At 46.0% G+C, this 22,351-nt stretch overlaps 2 protein-coding genes across 5 annotated transcripts in view; both read right to left on the bottom strand.

Annotated features, from left to right (window-relative positions):
• LOC128700985 (leucine-rich repeat neuronal protein 3) overlaps positions 1-16,138 on the bottom strand; it is a 120,260-nt gene extending 104,122 nt beyond the window's left edge. For all 3 annotated transcript variants that reach the window (XR_011391004.1, XM_070079727.1, XM_070079728.1), the window contains exon 1: positions 15,235-16,138. The gene's annotated coding sequence lies outside the window, so the exon portion shown is untranslated. The remainder of the gene's footprint in view (positions 1-15,234) is intronic.
• A 2,399-nt stretch (positions 16,139-18,537) lies between these two features.
• Positions 18,538-22,351, bottom strand: part of LOC128700969 (myb-like protein V) — a 20,242-nt gene continuing 16,428 nt past the window's right edge. For both annotated transcript variants that reach the window (XM_053794486.2, XM_053794487.2), the window contains one exon: positions 18,538-21,470. In XM_053794486.2, the coding sequence (XP_053650461.1) occupies positions 20,946-21,470 (525 nt within the window). In that variant the 3' untranslated portion in view covers positions 18,538-20,945. The remainder of the gene's footprint in view (positions 21,471-22,351) is intronic.

The following is a 22,351-nucleotide window of genomic DNA, read 5'->3' as shown; positions in this document are numbered from 1 at the left end:
CAGGAGATGTGCCTGGTGTTATACTCACCCCAAGATCTTTTTCCTTGAGTGAGGTTTGTAGTCTCTGACCCCCTAGACTGTACTCCGTCTGCGGCCTTCTTTGTGTGTGTGTGTGTGTGTGTGTGTGTGTGTGTGTGTGTGTGTGTGTGATACCTCACTCTCTTTTTCACTATCTCCCACCTACACCCCAGTATCACCATCACCCACCTACACCCCAGTATCACCATCACCCACCTACACCCCAGTATCACCATCACCCACCTACACCCCAGTATCACTATCACCCACCTACACCCCAGTATCACTATCACCCACCTACACCCCAGTATCACTATCACCCACCTACACCCCAGTATCACCATCACCCACCTACACCCCAGTATCACTATCTCCCACCTACACCCCAGTATCACCATCACCCACCTACACCCCAGTATCACTATCACCCACCTACACTCCAGTATCACTATCACCCACCTACACTGCAGTATCACTATCACCCACCTACACTCCAGTATCACCATCACCCACCTACACCCCAGTATCACCATCACCCACCTACACCCCAGTATCACTATCACCCACCTACACCCCAGTATCACTATCACCCACCTACACCCCAGTATCACCATCACCCACCTACACCCCAGTATCACTATCACCCACCTACACTCCAGTATCACCATCACCCAAATACACTCCAGTATCACTATCACCCACCTACACTCCAGTATCACCATCACCCACCTACACCCCAGTATCACCATCACCCACCTACACCCCAGTATCACCATCACCCACCTACACCCCAGTATCACTATCACCCACCTACACCCCAGTATCACCATCACCCACCTACACCCCAGTATCACTATCACCCACCTACACCCCAGTATCACTATCTCCCACCTACACCCCAGTATCACCATCACCCACCTACACCCCAGTATCACTATCACCCACCTACACTCCAGTATCACTATCACCCACCTACACTCCAGTATCACTGTCACCCACCTACACTCCAGTATCACCATCACCCACCTACACCCCAGTATCACCATCACCCACCTACACCCCAGTATCACTATCACCCACCTACACCCCAGTATCACCATCACCCACCTACACCCCAGTATCACCATCACCCACCTACACCCCAGTATCACCATCACCCACCTACACCCCAGTATCACCATCACCCACCTACACCCCAGTATCACCATCACCCACCTACACCCCAGTATCACCATCACCCACCTACACCCCAGTATCATCATCACCCACCTACACCCCAGTATCGCCATCACCCACCTACACCCCAGTATCACCATCACCCACCTACACCCCAGTATCACCATCACCCACCTACACCCCAGTATCATCATCACCCACCTACACCCCAGTATCGCCATCACCCACCTACACCCCAGTATCACCATCACCCACCTACACCCCAGTATCACCATCACCCACCTACACCCCAGTATCACCATCACCCACCTACACCCCAGTATCACCATCACCCACATACACCCCAGTATCACCATCACCCACCTACACCCCAGTATCACCATCACCCACCTACACCCCAGTATCACCATCACCCACCTACACCCCAGTATCACCATCACCCACCTACACCCCAGTATCCCCATCTCCCACCTACACCCCAGTATCACCATCACCCACCTACACCCCAGTATCACCATCACCCACCTACACCCCAGTATCACCATCACCCACATACACCCCAGTATCACAATCACCCACCTACACCCCAGTATCACCATCACCCACCTACACCCCAGTATCACCATCACCCACCTACACCCCAGTATCACCATCACCCACCTACACCCCAGTATCCCCATCTCCCACCTACACCCCAGTATCACCATCACCCACCTACACCCCAGTATCACCATCACCCACCTACACCCCAGTCTCACCATCACCCACCTACACCCCAGTCTCACCATCACCCACCTACACCCCAGTATCACCATCACCCACCTACACCCCAGTATCACCATCACCCACCTACACCCCAGTATCACCATCACCCACCTACACCCCAGTATCACCATCACCCACCTACACCTCAGTATCACCATCACCCACCTACAAGAGGCCAGGCACATCACCTGTCAAACTCCCCATGTGACCTCTGACCTCTCGTGACCTCCCCTTGACCTCCAGTCCAAACTTACACCCCCACTCAGAGTTCAATGTTCTCTGCCCACCACCACCCACCTACTTAAGACTGGTGACCTCTAGTGACCTCTAGTGGTGATCTCTAGTAATACCATCTAGTGGTGACCTCTAATGACCTCTAGTGGTGACCTCTAACAATAACACAAGTATGGTGACGTGTCTGTCTGCTGGTCACAAGTATGGTTACCTGTCTGTCTGCTGGTCACAAGTATGGTGACGTGTCTGTCTGCTGGTCACAAGTATGGTGACGTGTCTGTCTGCTGGTCACAAGTATGGTGACCTGTCTGTCTGCTGGTCACAAGTATGGTGACCTGTCTGTCTGCTGGTCACAAGTATGGTGACCTGTCTGTCTGCTGGTCAAGTATGGTGATCTGTCTGTCTGCTGGTTACAAGTATGGTGACCTGTCTGTCTGCTGGACATAAGTATGGTGACCTGTCTGTCTGCTGGTCACAAGTAGGCTGACCTGTCTGTCTGCTGGTCACAAGTATGGTGACCTGTCTGTCTGCTGGTCACAAGTATGGTGACGTGTCTGTCTGCTGGTCACAAGTATGGTGACGTGTCTGTCTGCTGGTCACAAGTATGGTGATCTGTCTGTTTGCTGGTCACAAGTATGGTGATCTGTCTGTCTGCTGGTCACAAGAATGGTGACCTGTCTGTCTGCTGGACATAAGTATGGTGACCTGTCTGTCTGCTGGTCACAAGTAGGCTGACCTGTCTGTCTGCTGGACACAAGTATGGTGACCTGTCTGTCTGCTGGACACAAGTATGGTGACCTGTCTGTCTGCTGGTCACAAGTATGGAGACCTGTCTGTCTGCTGGTCACAAGTATGGTGACCTGTCTGTCTGCTGGTCACAAGTATGGTGACCTGTCTGTCTGCTGAGCACAAGTGTGGTGACCTGTCTGTCTGCTGGACACAAGTATGGTGACCTGTCTGTCTGCTGGTCACAAGTATGGTGACCTGTCTGTCTGCTGGTCACAAGTATAGTGACCTGTCTGCTGGTCACAAGTATGGTGACCTGTCTGTCTGCTGGTCACAAGTATGGTGACCTGTCTGTCTGCTGGTCACAAGTATGCTGACCTGTCTGTCTGCTGGTCACAAGTATGGTGACCTGTCTGTCTGCTGGTCACAAGTATGCTGACCTGTCAGTCTGCTGGTCACAAGTATGGTGACCTGTCTGTCTGCTGGTCACAAGTATGGTGACCTGTCTGTCTGCTGGTCACAAGTATGGTGACCTGTCTGTCTGCTGGTCACAAGTATGGTGACCCGTCTGTCTGCTGGACACAAGTATGGTGACCCGTCTGTCTGCTGGTCACAAGTATGGTGACCCGTCTGTCTGCTGGTCACAAGTATGGTGACCTGTCTGTCTGCTGGACACAAGTATGCTGACCTGTCTGTCTGCTGGTCACAAGTATGGTGACCTGTCTGTCTGCTGGTCACAAGTATGGTGACCTGTCTGTCTGCTGGTCACAAGTATGGTGACCCGTCTGTCTGCTGGACACAAGTATGGTGACCTGTCTGTCTGCTGGACACAAGTATGGTGACCCGTCTGTCTGCTGGACACAAGTATGGTGACCCGTCTGTCTGCTGGTCACAAGTATGGTGACCTGTCTGTCTGCTGGACACAAGTATGGTGACCTGTCTGTCTGCTGGTCACAAGTATGGTGACCCGTCTGTCTGCTGGTCACAAGTATGGTGACCCGTCTGTCTGCTGGTCACAAGTATGGTGACCTGTCTGTCTGCTGGTCACAAGTATGGTGACCCGTCTGTCTGCTGGTCACAAGTATGGTGACCCGTCTGTCTGCTGGTCACAAGTATGGTGACCCGTCTGTCTGCTGGTCACAAGTATGGTGACCCGTCTGTCTGCTGGTCACAAGTATGGTGACCCGTCTGTCTGCTGGTCACAAGTATGGTGACCCGTCTGTCTGCTGGTCACAAGTATGGTGACCTGTCCCTAAGTTACCCCAGAATACCCCAAGATAGTATTAGGGCTCGGTCGTTTAAGAAGACCATGACCGGCATTTCCAAAGCCGGATAAAACTGACAGCTTGATGGACCACGGTCCGTGGGTACATTAAGAACCACAGTGGCTTATGGACCACGGTCCATGGGTACGTTAAGAACCACAGTGGCTTATGGACCACGGTCCGTGGGTACATTAAGAACCACAGTGGCTTATGGACCACGGTCCATGGGTACGTTAAGAACCACAGTGGCTTGTGGACCACGGTCCATGGGTACGTTAAGAACCACAGTGGCTTATGGACCACGGTCCATGGGTTCCCTTAAGAACCACAGTGGCTTATGGACCACGGTCCATGGGTACGTTAAGAACCACAGTGGCTTATGGACCACGGTCCATGGGTACGTTAAGAACCACAGTGGCTTATGGACCACGGTCCATGGGTACGTTAAGAACCACAGTGGCTTATGGACCACGGTCCATGGGTACGTTAAGAACCACAGTGGCTTATGGACCACGGTCCATGGGTACGTTAAGAACCACAGTGGCTTATGGACCACGGTCCGTGGGTACGTTAAGAACCACAGTGGCTTATGGACCACGGTCCATGGGTACGTTAAGAACCACAGTGGCTTATGGACCACGGTCCGTGGGTACAACCACACCCAGGTGTTGTACATGTGTCTTATTCATCAATAAAGTCATCCAGGTGTTGTACATGTGTCTTATTCATCAATAAAGTCACCCAGGTGTTGTACATGAGTCTTATTCATCAATAAAGTCACCCAGGTGTTGTACATGTGTCTTATTCATCAATAAAGTCATCCAGGTGTTGTACATGTGTCTTATTCATCAATAAAGTCACCTAGGTGTTGTACATGTGTCTTATTCATCAATAAAGTCACCTAGGTGTTGTACATGTGTCTTATTCATCAATAAAGTCACCCAGGTGTTGTACATGTGTCTTATTCATCAATAAAGTCATCCAGGTGTTGTACATGTGTCTTATTCATCAATAAAGTCACCCAGGTGTTGTACATGTGTCTTATTCATCAATAAAGTCACCCAGGTGTTGTACATGTGTCTTATTCATCAATAAAGTCACCCAGGTGTTGTACATGTGTCTTATTCATCAATAAAGTCATCCAGGTGTTGTACATGTGTCTTATTCATCAATAAAGTCACCCAGGTGTTGTACATGTGTCTTATTCATCAATAAAGTCATCCAGGTGTTGTACATGTGTCTTATTCATCAATAAAGTCACCCAGGTGTTGTACATGTGTCTTATTCATCAATAAAGTCACCCAGGTGTTGTACAGGTGTCTTATTCATCAATAAAGTCACCCAGGTGTTGTACATGTGTCTTATTCATCAATAAAGTCACCCAGGTGTTGTACATGTGTCTTATTCATCAATAAAGTCATCCAGGTGTTGTACATGTGTCTTATTCATCAATAAAGTCACCCAGGTGTTGTACATGTGTCTTATTCATCAATAAAGTCATCCAGGTGTTGTACATGTGTCTTATTCATCAATAAAGTCACCCAGGTGTTGTACATGTGTCTTATTCATCAATAAAGTCACCCAGGTGTTGTACATGTGTCTTATTCATCAATAAAGACACCTAGGTGTTGTACATGTGTCTTATTCATCAATAAAGTCACCCAGGTGTTGTACATGTGTCTTATTCATCAATAAAGTCACCCAGGTGTTGTACATGTGTCTTATTCATCAATAAAGTCACCCAGGTGTTGTACATGTGTCTTATTCATCAATAAAGTCACCCAGGTGTTGTACATGTGTCTTATTCATCAATAAAGTCACCCAGGTGTTGTACATGTGTCTTATTCATCAATAAAGTCACCCAGGTGTTGTACATGTGTCTTATTCATCAATAAAGTCACCCAGGTGTTGTACATGTGTCTTATTCATCAATAAAGTCACCCAGGTGTTGTACATGTGTCTTATTCATCAATAAAGACACCTAGGTGTTGTACATGTGTCTTATTCATCAATAAAGTCACCCAGGTGTTGTACATGTGTCTTATTCATCAATAAAGTCACCCAGGTGTTGTACATGTGTCTTATTCATCAATAAAGTCCCCCAGGTGTTGTACATGTGTCTTATTCATCAATAAAGTCACCCAGGTGTTGTACATGTGTCTTATTCATCAATAAAGTCACCCAGGTGTTGTACATGTGTCTTATTCATCAATAAAGTCACCCAGGTGTTGTACATGTGTCTTATTCATCAATAAAGACACCCAGGTGTTGTACATGTGTCTTATTCATCAATAAAGTCACCCAGGTGTTGTACATGTGTCTTATTCATCAATAAAGTCACCCAGGTGTTGTACATGTGTCTTATTCATCAATAAAGTCACCCAGGTGTTGTACATGTGTCTTATTCATCAATAAAGTCACCCAGGTGTTGTACATGTGTCTTATTCATCAATAAAGACACCCAGGTGTTGTACATGTGTCTTATTCATCAATAAAGTCACACAGGTGTTGTACATGTGTCTTATTCATCAATAAAGTCACCCAGGTGTTGTACATGTGTCTTATTCATCAATAAAGTCACACAGGTGTTGTACATGTGTCTTATTCATCAATAAAGTCACACAGGTGTTGTACATGTGTCTTATTCATCAATAAAGTCACCCAGGTGTTGTACATGTGTCTTATTCATCAATAAAGTCCCCTAGGTGTTTTACATGTGCCTTATTCATCAATAAAGTCACCCAGGTGTTGTACATGTGTCTTATTCATCAATAAAGTCACCCAGGTGTTGTACATGTGTCTTATTCATCAATAAAGTCACCCAGGTGTTGTACATGTGTCTTATTCATCAATAAAGTCACCCAGGTGTTGTACATGTGTCTTATTCATCAATAAAGACACCCAGGTGTTGTACATGTGTCTTATTCATCAATAAAGTCCCCTAGGTGTTTTACATGTGCCTTATTCATCAATAAAGTCACCCAGGTGTTGTACATGTGTCTTATTCATCAATAAAGTCATCCAGGTGTTGTACATGTGTCTTATTCATCAATAAAGTCACCCAGGTGTTGTACATGTGTCTTATTCATCAATAAAGTCACCCAGGTGTTGTACATGTGTCTTATTCATCAATAAAGTCATCCAGGTGTTGTACATGTGTCTTATTCATCAATAAAGTCACCCAGGTGTTGTACATGTGTCTTATTCATCAATAAAGTCACCCAGGTGTTGTACATGTGTCTTATTCATCAATAAAGTCACCCAGGTGTTGTACATGTGTCTTATTCATCAATAAAGACACCCAGGTGTTGTACATGTGTCTTATTCATCAATAAAGTCCCCTAGGTGTTTTACATGTGCCTTATTCATCAATAAAGTCACCCAGGTGTTGTACATGTGTCTTATTCATCAATAAAGTCACCCAGGTGTTGCACATGTGTCTTATTCATCAATAAAGTCACCCAGGTGTTGTACATGTGTCTTATTCATCAATAAAGTCACAAAGGTGTTTTACATGTGTCTTATTCATCAATAAAGTCACCCAGGTGTTGTACATGTGTCTTATTCATCAATAAAGTCACCCAGGTGTTGTACATGTGTCTTATTCATCAATAAAGTCACAAAGGTGTTTTACATGTGTCTTATTCATCAATAAAGTCACCCAGGTGTTGTACATGTGTCTTATTCATCAATAAAGTCACCCAGGTGTTGCACATGTGTCTTATTCATCAATAAAGTCACCCAGGTGTTGTACATGTGTCTTATTCATCAATAAAGTCACAAAGGTGTTTTACATGTGTCTTATTCATCAATAAAGTCACCCAGGTGTTGTACATGTGTCTTATTCATCAATAAAGTCACCCAGGTGTTGTACATGTGTCTTATTCATCAATAAAGTCACAAAGGTGTTTTACATGTGTCTTATTCATCAATAAAGTCACCCAGGTGTTGTACATGTGTCTTATTCATCAATAAAGTCACCCAGGTGTTGCACATGTGTCTTATTCATCAATAAAGTCACCCAGGTGTTGTACATGTGTCTTATTCATCAATAAAGTCACAAAGGTGTTTTACATGTGTCTTATTCATCAATAAAGTCACCCAGGTGTTGTACATGTGTCTTATTCATCAATAAAGTCACCCAGGTGTTGTACATGTGTCTTATTCATCAATAAAGTCACCCAGGTGTTGTACATGTGTCTTATTCATCAATAAAGTCACCCAGGTGTTGTACATGTGTCTTATTCATCAATAAAGTCACCCAGGTGTTGCACATGTGTCTTATTCATTAATAAAGTCACCCAGGTGTTGTACATGTGTCTTATTCATCAATAAAGTCACCCAGGTGTTGTACATGTGTCTTATTCATCAGTAAAGTCACCCAGGTGTTGCACATGTGTCTTATTCATCAATAAAGTCACCCAGGTGTTGTACATGTGTCTTATTCATCAATAAAGTCACCCAGGTGTTGTACATGTGTCTTATTCATCAATAAAGTCACAAAGGTGTTTTACATGTGTCTTATTCATCAATAAAGTCACCCAGGTGTTGTACATGTGTCTTATTCATCAGTAAAGTCACCCAGGTGTTGCACATGTGTCTTATTCATTAATAAAGTCACCCAGGTGTTGTACATGTGTCTTATTCATCAATAAAGTCACCCAGGTGTTGTACATGTGTCTTATTCATCAGTAAAGTCACCCAGGTGTTGCACATGTGTCTTATTCATCAATAAAGTCACCCAGGTGTTGTACATGTGTCTTATTCATCAATAAAGTCACCCAGGTGTTGTACATGTGTCTTATTCATCAATAAAGTCACCCAGGTGTTGTACATGTGTCTTATTCATCAGTAAAGTCACCCAGGTGTTGTACATGTGTCTTATTCATCAATAAAGTCACCCAGGTGTTGTACATGTGTCTTATTCATCAATAAAGTCACCCAGGTGTTGTACATGTGTCTTATTCATCAATAAAGTCACCCAGGTGTTGTACATGTGTCTTATTCATCAATAAAGACACCCAGGTGTTGTACATGTGTCTTATTCATCAATATATGAGTCACAGGGAACACCTGAGGATACTTCCGGTTGGGAAATACCTGAAATTGGGGAAATTTTTGAGCCGGGAAATTCTCTCTCTATCTATCTATCTATCTATCTATCTATCTATCTGTCTATCTATCTATCTATCTATTTATCTATCTATCTATCTATCTATCTATCTATCTATCTATCTATCTATCTATCTATCTGTCTATCTATCTATCTATCTATCTATCTATCTATCTATCTATCTATCTATCTGTCTATCTATCTATCTATCTATCTATCTATCTATCTATCTATCTATCTATCTATCTGTCTCTCCTGGCGTTCAGTACTACCATCCAGGGAGGTACAACCATCCAGGGAGGTGCTACCATCCAGGGAGGTACAATCATCCAGGGAGGTACAATCATCCAGGGAGGTACTACCATCCAGGGAGGTACTACCATCCAGGGAGGTACTACCATCCAGGGAGGTACTACCATCCAGGGAGGTACTACCATCCAGGGAGGTACTACCATCCAGGGAGGTACAATCATCCAGGGAGGTACAATCATCCAGGGAGGTACTACCATCCAGGGAGGTACTACCATCCAGGGAGGTACTACCATCCAGGGAGGTACTACCATCCAGGGAGGTACAACCACCCAGGGAGGTGCTACCATCCAGGGAGGTACAATCATCCAGGGAGGTACAATCATCCAGGGAGGTACTACCATCCAGGGAGGTACTACCATCCAGGGAGGTACTACCATCCAGGGAGGTACTACCATCCAGGGAGGTACTACCATCCAGGGAGGTACTACCATCCAGGGAGGTACAAGCATCCAGGGAGGTACAATCATCCAGGGAGGTACTACCATCCAGGGAGGTACTACCATCCAGGGAGGTGCTACCATCCAGGGGGGTACAACCATCCAGGGAGGTGCTACCATCCAGGGAGGTACAATCATCCAGGGAGGTACAATCATCCAGGGAGGTACTACCATCCAGGGAGGTACAACCATCCAGGGAGGTACTACCATCCAGGGAGGTGCTACCATCCAGGGAGGTACAATCATCCAGGGAGGTACTACCATCCAGGGAGGTACTACCATCCAGGGAGGTACTACCATCCAGGGAGGTACTACCATCCAGGGAGGTACTACCATCCAGGGAGGTGCTACCATCCAGGGAGGTACAACCATCCAGGGAGGTGCTACCATCCAGGGAGGTACTGCCATCCAGGGAGGTGCTACCATCCAGGGAGGTACAACCATCCAGGGAGGTACTACCATCCAGGGAGGTACTACCATCCAGGGAGGTACTACCATCCAGGGAGGTGCTACCATCCAGGGAGGTACAACCATCCAGGGAGGTACTACCATCCAGGGAGGTGCTACCATCCAGGGAGGTACTACCATCCAGGGAGGTACAACCATCCAGGGAGGTACTACCATCCAGGGAGGTACTACCATCCAGGGAGGTACTACCATCCAGGGAGGTACAACCATCCAGGGAGGTACTACCATCCAGGGAGGTACTACCATCCAGGGAGGTACTACCATCCAGGGAGGTACTACCATCCAGGGAGGTACTACCATCCAGGGAGGTACTACCATCCAGGGAGGTACTACCGTCCAGGGAGGTACAACCATCCCGGGAGGTACTACCATCCAGGGAGGAACTAACATCCAGGGAGGTACTACCGTCCAGGGAGGTACTACCATCCAGGGAGGTACTACCATCCAGGGAGGTACTACCATCCAGGGAGGTACTACCATCCAGGGAGGTACAACCATCCAGGGAGGTACTACCATCCAGGGAGGTACTACCATCCAGGGAGGTACTACCATCCAGGGAGGTACAACCATCCAGGGAGGTACTACCATCCAGGGAGGTACTACCATCCAGGGAGGTACTACCATCCAGGGAGGTACTACCATCCAGGGAGGTACTACCATCCAGGGAGGTACTACCATCCAGGGAGGTACTACCATCCAGGGAGGTACAACCATCCAAGGAGGTACTACCATCCAGGGAGGTACTACCATCCAGGGAGGTACTACCATCCAGGGAGGTACTACCATCCAGGGAGGTACAACCATCCAGGGAGGTACAACCATCGAGGGAGGTACTACCATCCAGGGAGGTACTACCATCCAGGGAGGTACAACCATCCAGGGAGGTACTACCATCCAGGGAGGTACTACCATCCAGGGATGTACTACCATCCAGGGAGGTACAATCATCCAGGGAGGTACTACCATCCAGGGAGGTACTACCATCCAGGGAGGTACAACCATCCAGGGAGGTACTACCATCCAGGGAGGTACAACCATCCAGGGAGGTACTACCATCCAGGGAGGTACAATCATCCAGGGAGGTACTACCATCCAGGGAGGTACTACCATCCAGGGAGGTACTACCATCCAGGGAGGTACAACCATCCAGGGAGGTACAACCATCCAGGGAGGTACAATCATCCAGGGAGGTACTACCATGCAGGGAGGTACTACCATCCAGGGTGGTACAACCATCCAGGGAGGTACTACCATCCAGGGAGGTACTACCATCCAGGGAGGTACTACCATCCAGGGAGGTACAATCATCCAGGGAGGTACTACCATCCAGGGAGGTACAACCATCCAGGGAGGTACAACCATCCAGGGAGGTACAATCATCCAGGGAGGTACTACCATCCAGGGAGGTACTACCATCCAGGGAGGTACTACCATCCAGGGAGGTACTACCATCCAGGGAGGTACAACCATCCAGGGAGGTACAACCATCCAGGGAGGTACAATCATCCAGGGAGGTACAATCATCCAGGGAGGTACAGTCATCCAGGGAGGTACAATCATCCAGGGAGGTACAATCATCCAGGGAGGTACAATCATCCAGGAAGGTACAATCAGCCAGGGAGGTACTACCATCCAGGGTGGTACAATCATCCAGGGAGGTACAATCATCCAGGGAGGTACAATCATCCAGGGAGGTACAATCATCCAGGAAGGTACAATCAGCCAGGGAGGTACTACCATCCAGGGTGGTACAATCATCCAGGGAGGTACAATCAACCAGGGAGGTACAACCATCCAGGGAGGTACTACCATCCAGGGAGGTACTACCATCCAGGGAGGTACTACCATCCAGGGAGGTACAATCATCCAGGGAGGTACAATCATCCAGGGAGGTACTACCATCCAGGGAGGTACAATCATCCAGGGAGGTACAATCATCCAGGGAGGTACTACCATCCAGGGAGGTACAATCATCCAGGGAGGTACAATCATCCAGGGAGGTACTACCATCCAGGGAGGTACAATCATCCAGGGAGGTACAATCATCCAGGGAGGTACTACCATCCAGGGAGGTACAATCATCCAGGGAGGTACAATCATCCGCTAACAGCATCTCTGGACGTTCAACTTCCCCAACACATCAGATCACAGATATATTTCACTATTTCTCAGTATTTCCTGACCTGTGCTGTGTGACCCAATTTGCAAGACCTTGTCTGGGACCTGCCACAGGGACCCAACAGTAAGACCTGGTCTGGGACCTGCCACAGGGACCCAACAGTAAGACGTGGTCTGGGACCTGCCACAGGGACCCAACAGTAAGACCTGGTCTGGGACCTGCCACAGGGACCCAACAGTAAGACCTGGTATGGGACATGCCACAGGGACCCAACAGTAAGACCTGGTCTGGGACCTGCCACAGGGACCCAACAGTAAGACCTAGTCTGGGACCTGCCACAGGGACCCAACAGTAAGACCTGGTCTGGGACATGCCACAGGGACCCAACAGTAAGACCTGGTCTGGGACATGCCACAGGGACCCAACAGTAAGACCTGGTATGGGACCTGCCACAGGGACCCAACAGTAAGACCTGGTCTGGGACCTGCCACAGGGACCCAACAGTAAGACCTGGTCTGGGACCTGCCACAGGGACCACCACCTCAGCAATCATCCACAGACATCAATCTCAACCAAAATGAATCTGGAATTGATGGAAGATTACTACTTCGACTGCAGTGAAATCACCCCAGATTTTTACTAGACTGTCAGTGCCACTTTGCACTGACTTCTTGTGGAGTTCTGCTGTGTATATGCGGTGTATATATGTGTATTTGTGTGGTGTGTATATATATACACAACTAGTCTTAACGGTTCATTGGGGGTTTAAAGTCTATCTACTACACCAGGGTCATTAAGACTGGTTGGTTGGTTAATGGGGTTTAAAGTCTATCTACTACACCAGGGTCATTAAGACAGGTTGGTTGGTTAATGGGGTTTAAAGTCTATCTACTACACCAGGGTCATTAAGGCTGCAGGTCACCTGGTCACCACCAGTCAAGAATACTTTAATACCTAAAATACTGATTAATGTAAACTACCAGTGTATATACACTGAGATATACACCTCCCAGTGTATATACACTGAGATATACACCTCTCAGTGTATATACACTGAGATATACACCTCCCAGTGTATATACACTGAGATATACACCTGTCAGTGTATATACACTGAGATATACACCTCTCAGTGTATATACACTGAGATATACACCTCTCAGTGTATATACATTGAGATATACACCTCTCAGTGTATATACACTGAGATATACACCTCACAGTATATATACACTGAGATATACACCTCTCAATGTATATACACTGAGATATACACCTCACAGTATATATACACTGAGATATACACCTCTCAATGTATATACACTGAGATATACACCTCACAGTATATATACACTGAGATATACACCTCTCATTTTATGTACACTGAGATATACACCTCTCAATGTATATACACTGAGATATACACCTCACAGTATATATACACTGAGATATACACCTCTCATTTTATATACACTGAGATATACACCTCTCATTTTATATACACTGAGATATACACGTCTCAGTGTATATACACTGAGGGACCTGGGTGAAGTTTCAGTACTTGGGGGTTTCTGGGGTATTCTGGAGGTTCTGAGAGGTTGGGTTGGCCAGATAGTTTGCTAGGTGAGAGGAAACAGCCAGACGCAGCATCCGGTGCGTGTCCGGCCATGCCTGAGTGCGTAGCCACTCCCCGTGTCCTGACATCCTCTTCCACCCTGTGTCCTCCCTTCTCCCCCGTGTCCTTCCTTACCCTGTGTCCTCCCTCACCCCCCGTGTCCTTCCTTACCCTGTGTCCTCCCTTACCCTATGTCCTGACATCCTTCACCTGTGTCCCTGTGTCCTCCCTTACCCTGTGTCCTGACATCCTTCACCTGTGTCCCTGTGTCCTCCCTTACCCTGTGTCCTGACATCCTTCACCTGTGTCCCTGTGTCCTCCCTTACCCTGTGTCCTGACATCCTTCACCTGTGTCCCTGTGTCCTCCCTTACCCTGTGTCCTGACATCCTTCACCTGTGTCCCTGTGTCCTAAGACTCTCTTTCTATGCCGTCGTTTGCACACACAACTTAACTACACACCTAACAGCCACAGTAATCAGGTATCCCCAAGGCTAAGGAGTAATTAGATACCGCTTCGGGTACCTGATTACAACACACACCTGTCCTCCGAGTCCCTGAGGTCTTGAGCCGACCTACTTACCCCAAAAACAGGTCCCAAAAGCAGATCCCCTTCCTGCACCTACTACCAGAGGCCATTAGGTCGCCCATGGATGACCTACCGTAGCACCTACGTAGGTAATTAGCAAAAATTGAAGAATATTAAGTGTTGTTGCAGGATTGCAACAGAGTTGACTTGCAACTCGACTGGTCCACGGACCTGGTTTCATGTGATATGTTTAAGTCCAAGGTTATGCACACTGACGGATGTATATTCCTCTGTGTGTGTGTGTATATATACACTGTGAGGTGTAAATTTCAGTGTATATACACTGAGAGGTGTATATCTCAGTGTATATTTCAGTGTATATACCCTGAGAGATGTATAATTCAGTGTATATACACTGAGATAGACCCACCATTGCAATTTATATACAGTCTATCTTACCTGCAGTTGATAGATCATCAGACGTGAGTTGCAGGGATTGATGAATTGATTCGCATATTGCAAGGAATTGATGACTAATTGGGTGGGAAATTAATGATTTTTATTTCTGGAAATTGATGATTTATCTCCGGAAATAATTTCCGGATGACCTTGGCGACGCGTCCCTTTGGATAGACGTAAATCTATCCGATAGATTACTATCCAGTGGGAAGTGTTTGACAATAGATCGCAGTAAGACCCAAAAATGGTCCTGTTTACTGTTGTTGCTTCAACAGGGGCATCCGTTTATGCACCCGTTGTGTGGGATCCACTCTCCGAGGTTCAGTGGACCGCGAATTGGACCATACAACGCAATAAGAGAAACAGAATAGGAACCAAGCACTGGATAGGGAAACACCGGGACGCCAGGAGACTCGGACAGTCCACCAAAGGCTTTAGAGAGTCCAGTTGGGTCTGGAAGAGTACACAGTGCAGTCCACAGGTCCAACAAATGCTTCTGAAAGACCAGTTGGGTCCAGAAAAGCAAACACTGTGGTCCAGAGGTCCACCAAAGGCTTCTGGAAGACCAATTGGGTCCAGGAAGACTACGCAGTGCGATCCAAAGGTCTACCAGAGGCTTCTGAAAGGCCCAATTGAGTTCACAAGAGTACACAGTGCGGTCCACAGGTCTACCAAAGGCCTCTGAAAGACCAGTTGGGTCCAGAAGAGTAAACACTGCGGTCCAGAAGTCCACCAAAGGCCTCTGGAAGGCCAACTGGATCCAGGAAGACTACACAGTTCGATCCACAGGACTACCAGAGGCTTCTGCAAGGCCCAATTGAGTCCAGATAAGGGCACAGGGCGGTCCACAGGTCCACACAGTGGTCCATACGGGTCCACTACCCACCTTCAAGGCTAGAGCCACACTGGATCCTCAACTATCCACAACCCTGGCCAACCCTATCCACTCCTACCAAAATATCCCACAATATTACGTGTTGTTCCAAAAGTTAGTGTCTCTCTCACTCTCTCTCTCTCACATATATATTCCAGATAATTTATATATATAAATAGGTCTGTACAGGATGTATTTCCATATAAATTTATATATATTTTTATTTCGTTCGTGTTCATAATAACGAGATATTTTCAAACTGATCAGAATTATGATCTTACGTTCATTTAGAACGAAGAAAAAAATCTCTCTCAGTGTATATACACTGAGAGGTGTATATCTCAGTGTATATACACTGAGAGGTGTATATCTCAGTGTATATACACTGAGAGGTGTATATCACAGTGTATATACACTGAGAGGTGTATATCTCAGTGTATATACACTGAGAGGTGTATATCACAGTGTATATACACTGAGAGGTGTATATCTCAGTGTATATACACTGAGAGGTGTATATCACAGTGTATATACACTGAGAGGTGTATATCTCAGTGTATATACACTGAGAGGTGTATATCACAGTGTATATACACTGAGAGGTGTATATCTCAGTGTATATACACTGAGAGGTGTATATCTCAGTGTATATACACTGAGAGGTGTATATCACAGTGTATATACACTGAGAGGTGTATATCTCAGTGTATATACACTGAGAGGTGTATATCACAGTGTATATACACTGAGAGGTGTATATCTCAGTGTATATACACTGAGAGGTGTATATCTCAGTGTATATACACTGAGAGGTGTATATCTCAGTGTATATACACTGAGAGGTGTATATCTCAGTGTATATACACTGAGAGGTGTATATCTCAGTGTATATACACTGAGAGGTGTATATCTCAGTGTATATACACTGAGAGGTGTATATCTCAGTGTATATACACTGAGAGGTGTATATCTCAGTGTATATACACTGAGAGGTGTATATCTCAGTGTATATACACTGAGAGGTGTATATCTCAGTGTATATACACTGAGAGGTGTATATCTCAGTGTATATACACTGAGAGGTGTATATCTCAGTGTATATACACTGAGAGGTGTATATCTCAGTGTATATACACTGAGAGGTGTATATCTCAGTGTATATACACTGAGAGGTGTATATCTCAGTGTATATACACTGAGAGGTGTATATCTCAGTGTATATACACTGAGAGGTGTATATCTCAGTGTATATACACTGAGAGGTGTATATCTCAGTGTATATACACTGAGAGGTGTATATCTCAGTGTATATACACTGAGAGGTGTATATCTCAGTGTATATACACTAAGAGGTGTATATCTCAGTGTATATACACTGAGAGGTGTATATCTCAGTGTATATACACTGAGAGGTGTATATCTCAGTGTATATACACTGAGAGGTGTATATCTCAGTGTATATACACTGAGAGGTGTATATCTCAGTGTATATACACTGAGAGGTGTATATCTCAGTGTATATACACTGAGAGGTGTATATCTCAGTGTATATACACTGAGAGGTGTATATCTCAGTGTATATACACTGAGAGGTGTATATCTCAGTGTATATACACTGAGAGGTGTATATCTCAGTGTATATACACTGAGAGGTGTATATCTCAGTGTATATACACTGAGAGGTGTATATCTCAGTGTATATACACTGAGAGGTGTATATCTCAGTGTATATACACTGAGAGGTGTATATCTCAGTGTATATACACTGAGAGGTGTATATCTCAGTGTATATACACTGAGAGGTGTATATCTCAGTGTATATACACTGAGAGGTGTATATCTCAGTGTATATACACTGAGAGGTGTATATCTCAGTGTATATACACTGAGAGGTGTATATCTCAGTGTATATACACTGAGAGGTGTATATCTCAGTGTATATACACTGAGAGGTGTATATCTCAGTGTATATACACTGAGAGGTGTATATCTCAGTGTATATACACTGAGAGGTGTATATCTCAGTGTATATACACTGAGAGGTGTATATCTCAGTGTATATACACTGAGAGGTGTATATCTCAGTGTATATACACTGAGAGGTGTATATCTCAGTGTATATACACTGAGAGGTGTATATCTCAGTGTATATACACTGAGAGGTATATATCTCAGTGTAGTAGATAGACTTCAAATCTATTTCTCCCATTAACACACCATCCTTCACCTGAGTAAGGTGACTGGCCATGTAAATAGGTGCTCAGGTGAAGGGTACCTAATGACTCCAGTGTTTTCAGGGATAAATAGGTGCCTGTTGCTCCTGTTACCCTACCAGAGGCTCTTGATCCGAGGGAAATGGAGCAGCGTCTTGTAAATGAGTCTCAGGCTGTAAATTTAAATCTGTAAATCAAGGTAAGTAATAATCTTACTGTAAAAAATGATTATTTATTGATGTTTCCAGCCTAATGGGGATTTACAAGTCTTAATTTACAGTTCCAGGCTTGTGGGTTCCAGGCTTCTTGGTTCCAGGCTTCTTGTTCCACGCTTGTGGGTTCCAGGCTTGTGGGTTCCAGGCTTCTTGTTCCAGGCTTCTTGTTCCACGCTTGTGGGTTCCAGGCTTCTTGTTCCAGGCTTGTGGGTTCCAGGCTTCTTGTTCCACGCTTGTGGGTTCCAAGCTTCTTGTTCCAGGCTTGTGGGTTCCAGGCTTGTGGGTTCCAGGCTTCTTGTTCCAGGCTTCTTGTTCCAGGCTTGTGGGTTCCAGGCTTCTTGTTCCAGGTTTCTTGTTCCAGGCTTGTGGGTTCCAGGCTTCTTGTTCCACGCTTGTGGGTTCCAGGCTTCTTGTTCCAGGCTTCTTGTTCCACGCTTGTGGGTTCCAGGCTTGTGGGTTCCAGGCTTCTTGTTCCAGGCTTCTTGTTCCAGGCTTGTGGGTTCCAGGCTTCTTGTTCCACGCTTGTGAGTTCCAGGCTTGTGGGTTCCAGGCTTGTGGGTTCCAGGCTTCTTGTTCCACGCTTGTGGGTTCCAGGCTTCTTGTTCCACGCTTGTGGGTTCCAGGCTTGTGGGTTCCAGGCTTGTTGTTCCAGGCTTGTGGGTTCCAGGCTTGTTGTTCCAGGCTTGTGGGTTCCAGGCTTGTGGGTTCCAGGCTTGTTGTTCCAGGCTTGTGGGTTCCAGGCTTCTTGTTACAGGCTTGTGGGTTCCAGGCTTGTTGTTCCAGGCTTGTGGGTTCCAGGCTTGTGGGTTCCAGGCTTCTTGTTCCAGGCTTGTGGGTTCCAGGCTTGTTGTTCCAGGCTTGTGGGTTCCAGGCTTGTTGTTCCAGGCTTGTGGGTTCCAGGCTTGTTGTTCCAAGCATGTGGTTCCAGGCTTATGGTTACAGGCTTGTGGTTCCAGGTTGTGGTTCCAGGCTTGTGGGTTCCAGGTTTGTAGTTCCAGACTTGTCGTTCCAGGCTTGTAGTTCAAGGCCTGTGGTTCCAGGCTTTTGGGTTCCAGGTTTTGTGGGTTCCAGGCTTGTGGGTTCCAGGCTTGTTGTTTCAGGCTTGTGGTTCTAGGCTTGTGGTTCCAGGCTTGTAGTTCAAAGCTTGTCATTCCAGACTTATGGTTCCAGGCTTGTCATTCCAGGCTTGTGGTTTTCAGGCTTTGAGTTCCAGGCTTGTAGTTCCAGGTTTGTCGTTCCAGAGTTGTAGTTCCAGATTTGGGACTTGAGACTTACTCTGGGGTGAATGTAGAGTCTCGGAAAGTCAAGAACTAAGCCAGAACTAACTCTGGGGTGAATTTAGAACTTAGAAACCTCAAGAACTAAGCCAGAACTTACTCTGGGGTGAATTTAGAACTTAGAAACCTCAAGAACTAAGCCAGAACTAACTCTGGGGTGAATTTAGAACTTAGAAACCTCAAGAACTAAGCCAGAACTTACTCTGGGGTGGATTTAGAACTTAGAAACCTCAAGAACTAAGCCAGAACTTACTCTGGGGTGGATTTAGAACTTAGAAACCTCAAGAACTAAGCCAGAACTTACTCTGGGGTGGATTTAGAACTTAGAAACCTCAAGAACTAAGCCAGAACTTACTCTGGGGTGGATTTAGAACTTAGAAACCTCAAGAACTAAGCCAGAACTAACTCTGGGGTGAATTTAGAACTTAGAAACCTCAAGAACTAAGCCAGAACTTACTCTGGGGTGGATTTAGAACTTAGAAACCTCAAGAACTAAGCGAGAACTTACTCTGGGGTGAATTTAGAACTTAGAAACCTCAAGAACTAAGCCAGAACTTACTCTGGGGTGGATTTAGAACTTAGAAACCTCAAGAACTAAGCCAGAACTAACTCTGGGGTGGATTTAGAACTTAGAAACCTCAAGAACTAAGCCAGAACTAACTCTGGGGTGGATTTAGAACTTAGAAACCTCAAGAACTAAGCCAGAACTTACTCTGGGGTGAATTTAGAACTTAGAAACCTCAAGAACTAAGCCAGAACTAACTCTGGGGTGAATTTAGAACTTAGAACCCTCAAGAACTAAGCCAGAACTTACTCTGGGGTGGATTTAGAACTTAGAAACCTCAAGAACTAAGCCAGAACTAACTCTGGGGTGAATTTAGAACTTAGAAACCTCAAGAACTAAGCCAGAACTTACTCTGGGGTGAATTTAGAACTTAGAAACCTCAAGAACTAAGCCAGAACTTACTCTGGGGTAGATTTAGAACTTAGAAACCTCAAGAACTAAGCCAGAACTTACTCTGGGGTGAATTTAGAACTTAGAAACCTCAAGAACTAAGCCAGAACTTACTCTAGGATGAATTTAGAACTTAGAAACCTCAAGAACTAAGCCAGAACTTACTCTGGGGTGGATTTAGAACTTAGGAATATCCAGAACTAAGCCACAGTCTTTGATCCAGACTTGCTTGGTCACCACAAGCCACACAGCTTCCTTCATCACATACAACCCAGACACAACCCGCCCGAAGGGGCAGGTGAAATTCCTGTGAGGGTCGTCCTCAGTACAGATAAAGAACTGAGAGTCCTGCTCCCTCCTGCAAGGACTCCCAGCCGTGACCATTCCAGCCTCCATGGTCATGGAATATCCTTCGTGGTTTTCCAGGTCATCTACGAGTGCCTCTCCGCCCCTGCCGTTGTTGTAGTCGTAGTCTCCTCCTTTGATTCTCTCGCCGGGGCTGTCAGCGTTGAGGACTTCCAGGAACATGGTGTTCCTGTAGGAGGGACCTCTGTCACCTAAACACAGGTGAACGAAGTTGCTAGCACGACGTAGGTGACCCCACAGGCTTATGTATACACGGCCCAGCACCTTCTGCTCCGTACCTACGTCCAGGAATACCATTGGTGATTTTGTGGGTACCAGAGAATGGATGACATTTGCCTGGAAGGTAGGAAGATTGAGTTAGAAGGTTACAAGAGAGAGAGAGAGAGAGAGAGAGAGAGAGAGAGAGAGAGAGAGAGAGAGAGAGAGAGAGAGAGAGAGAGAGAGAGAGAGAGAGAGAGAGAGAGAGAGAGAGACAGAGAGAGAGAGAGAGAGAGAGAGAGAGAGAGAGAGAGAGAGAGAGAGAGAGAGAGAGAGAGAGAGAGAGAGAGAGAGAGAGAGAGAGAGAGAGAGAGAGAGAGAGAGAGAGAGAGAGCAAGAAACACATGGGTGAGTTAGAAAAGGTCCACAGATAGGCCTATTTAAAGAGATTAAGATTAATAATGTGACGTTATACAATTAACTACACACACTCACACACACACACACACACACACACACACACACACACACACACACACACACACACACACACACACACACACACACACACACACACACACACTTAGTATCCCCAATAGTGATAATAAGAGGCATTAAATGGGTACCTGGGTGTTAGTTACCTTACACCTGCAGTCCCTGTTCACCTAGCACTAAGTAGGTACCTGTGTGTTAGTTACCTTACACCTGCAGTCCCTGTTCACCTAGCACTAAGTAGGTACCTGTGTGTTAGTCACCTTACACCTGCAGTCCCTGTTCACCTAGCAGTAAGTGGGTACCTGGTTGTTAGTTACCTTACACCTGCTGTCAGTGTTCACTTAGCAGTAAGTAGGTACCTGGTTGTTAGTTACCTTACATCTGCTGTCACTGTTCACCTAGCACTAAGTAGGTACCTGGGTGTTAGTCACCTTACATCTGCTGTCACTGTTCACCTAGCACTAAGTAGGTACCTGGGTGTTAGTTACCTTACACCTGCTGTCCCTGTTCACCTAGCAGTAAGT

The sequence above is a fragment of the Cherax quadricarinatus genome, unplaced genomic scaffold (assembly GCF_038502225.1).
Source record: "Cherax quadricarinatus isolate ZL_2023a unplaced genomic scaffold, ASM3850222v1 Contig7, whole genome shotgun sequence".
NCBI lineage: Eukaryota > Metazoa > Arthropoda > Malacostraca > Decapoda > Parastacidae > Cherax > Cherax quadricarinatus.
Note: the sequence above shows the minus strand (reverse complement) of the source record. Positions and strands in the feature narration are given on the sequence as shown.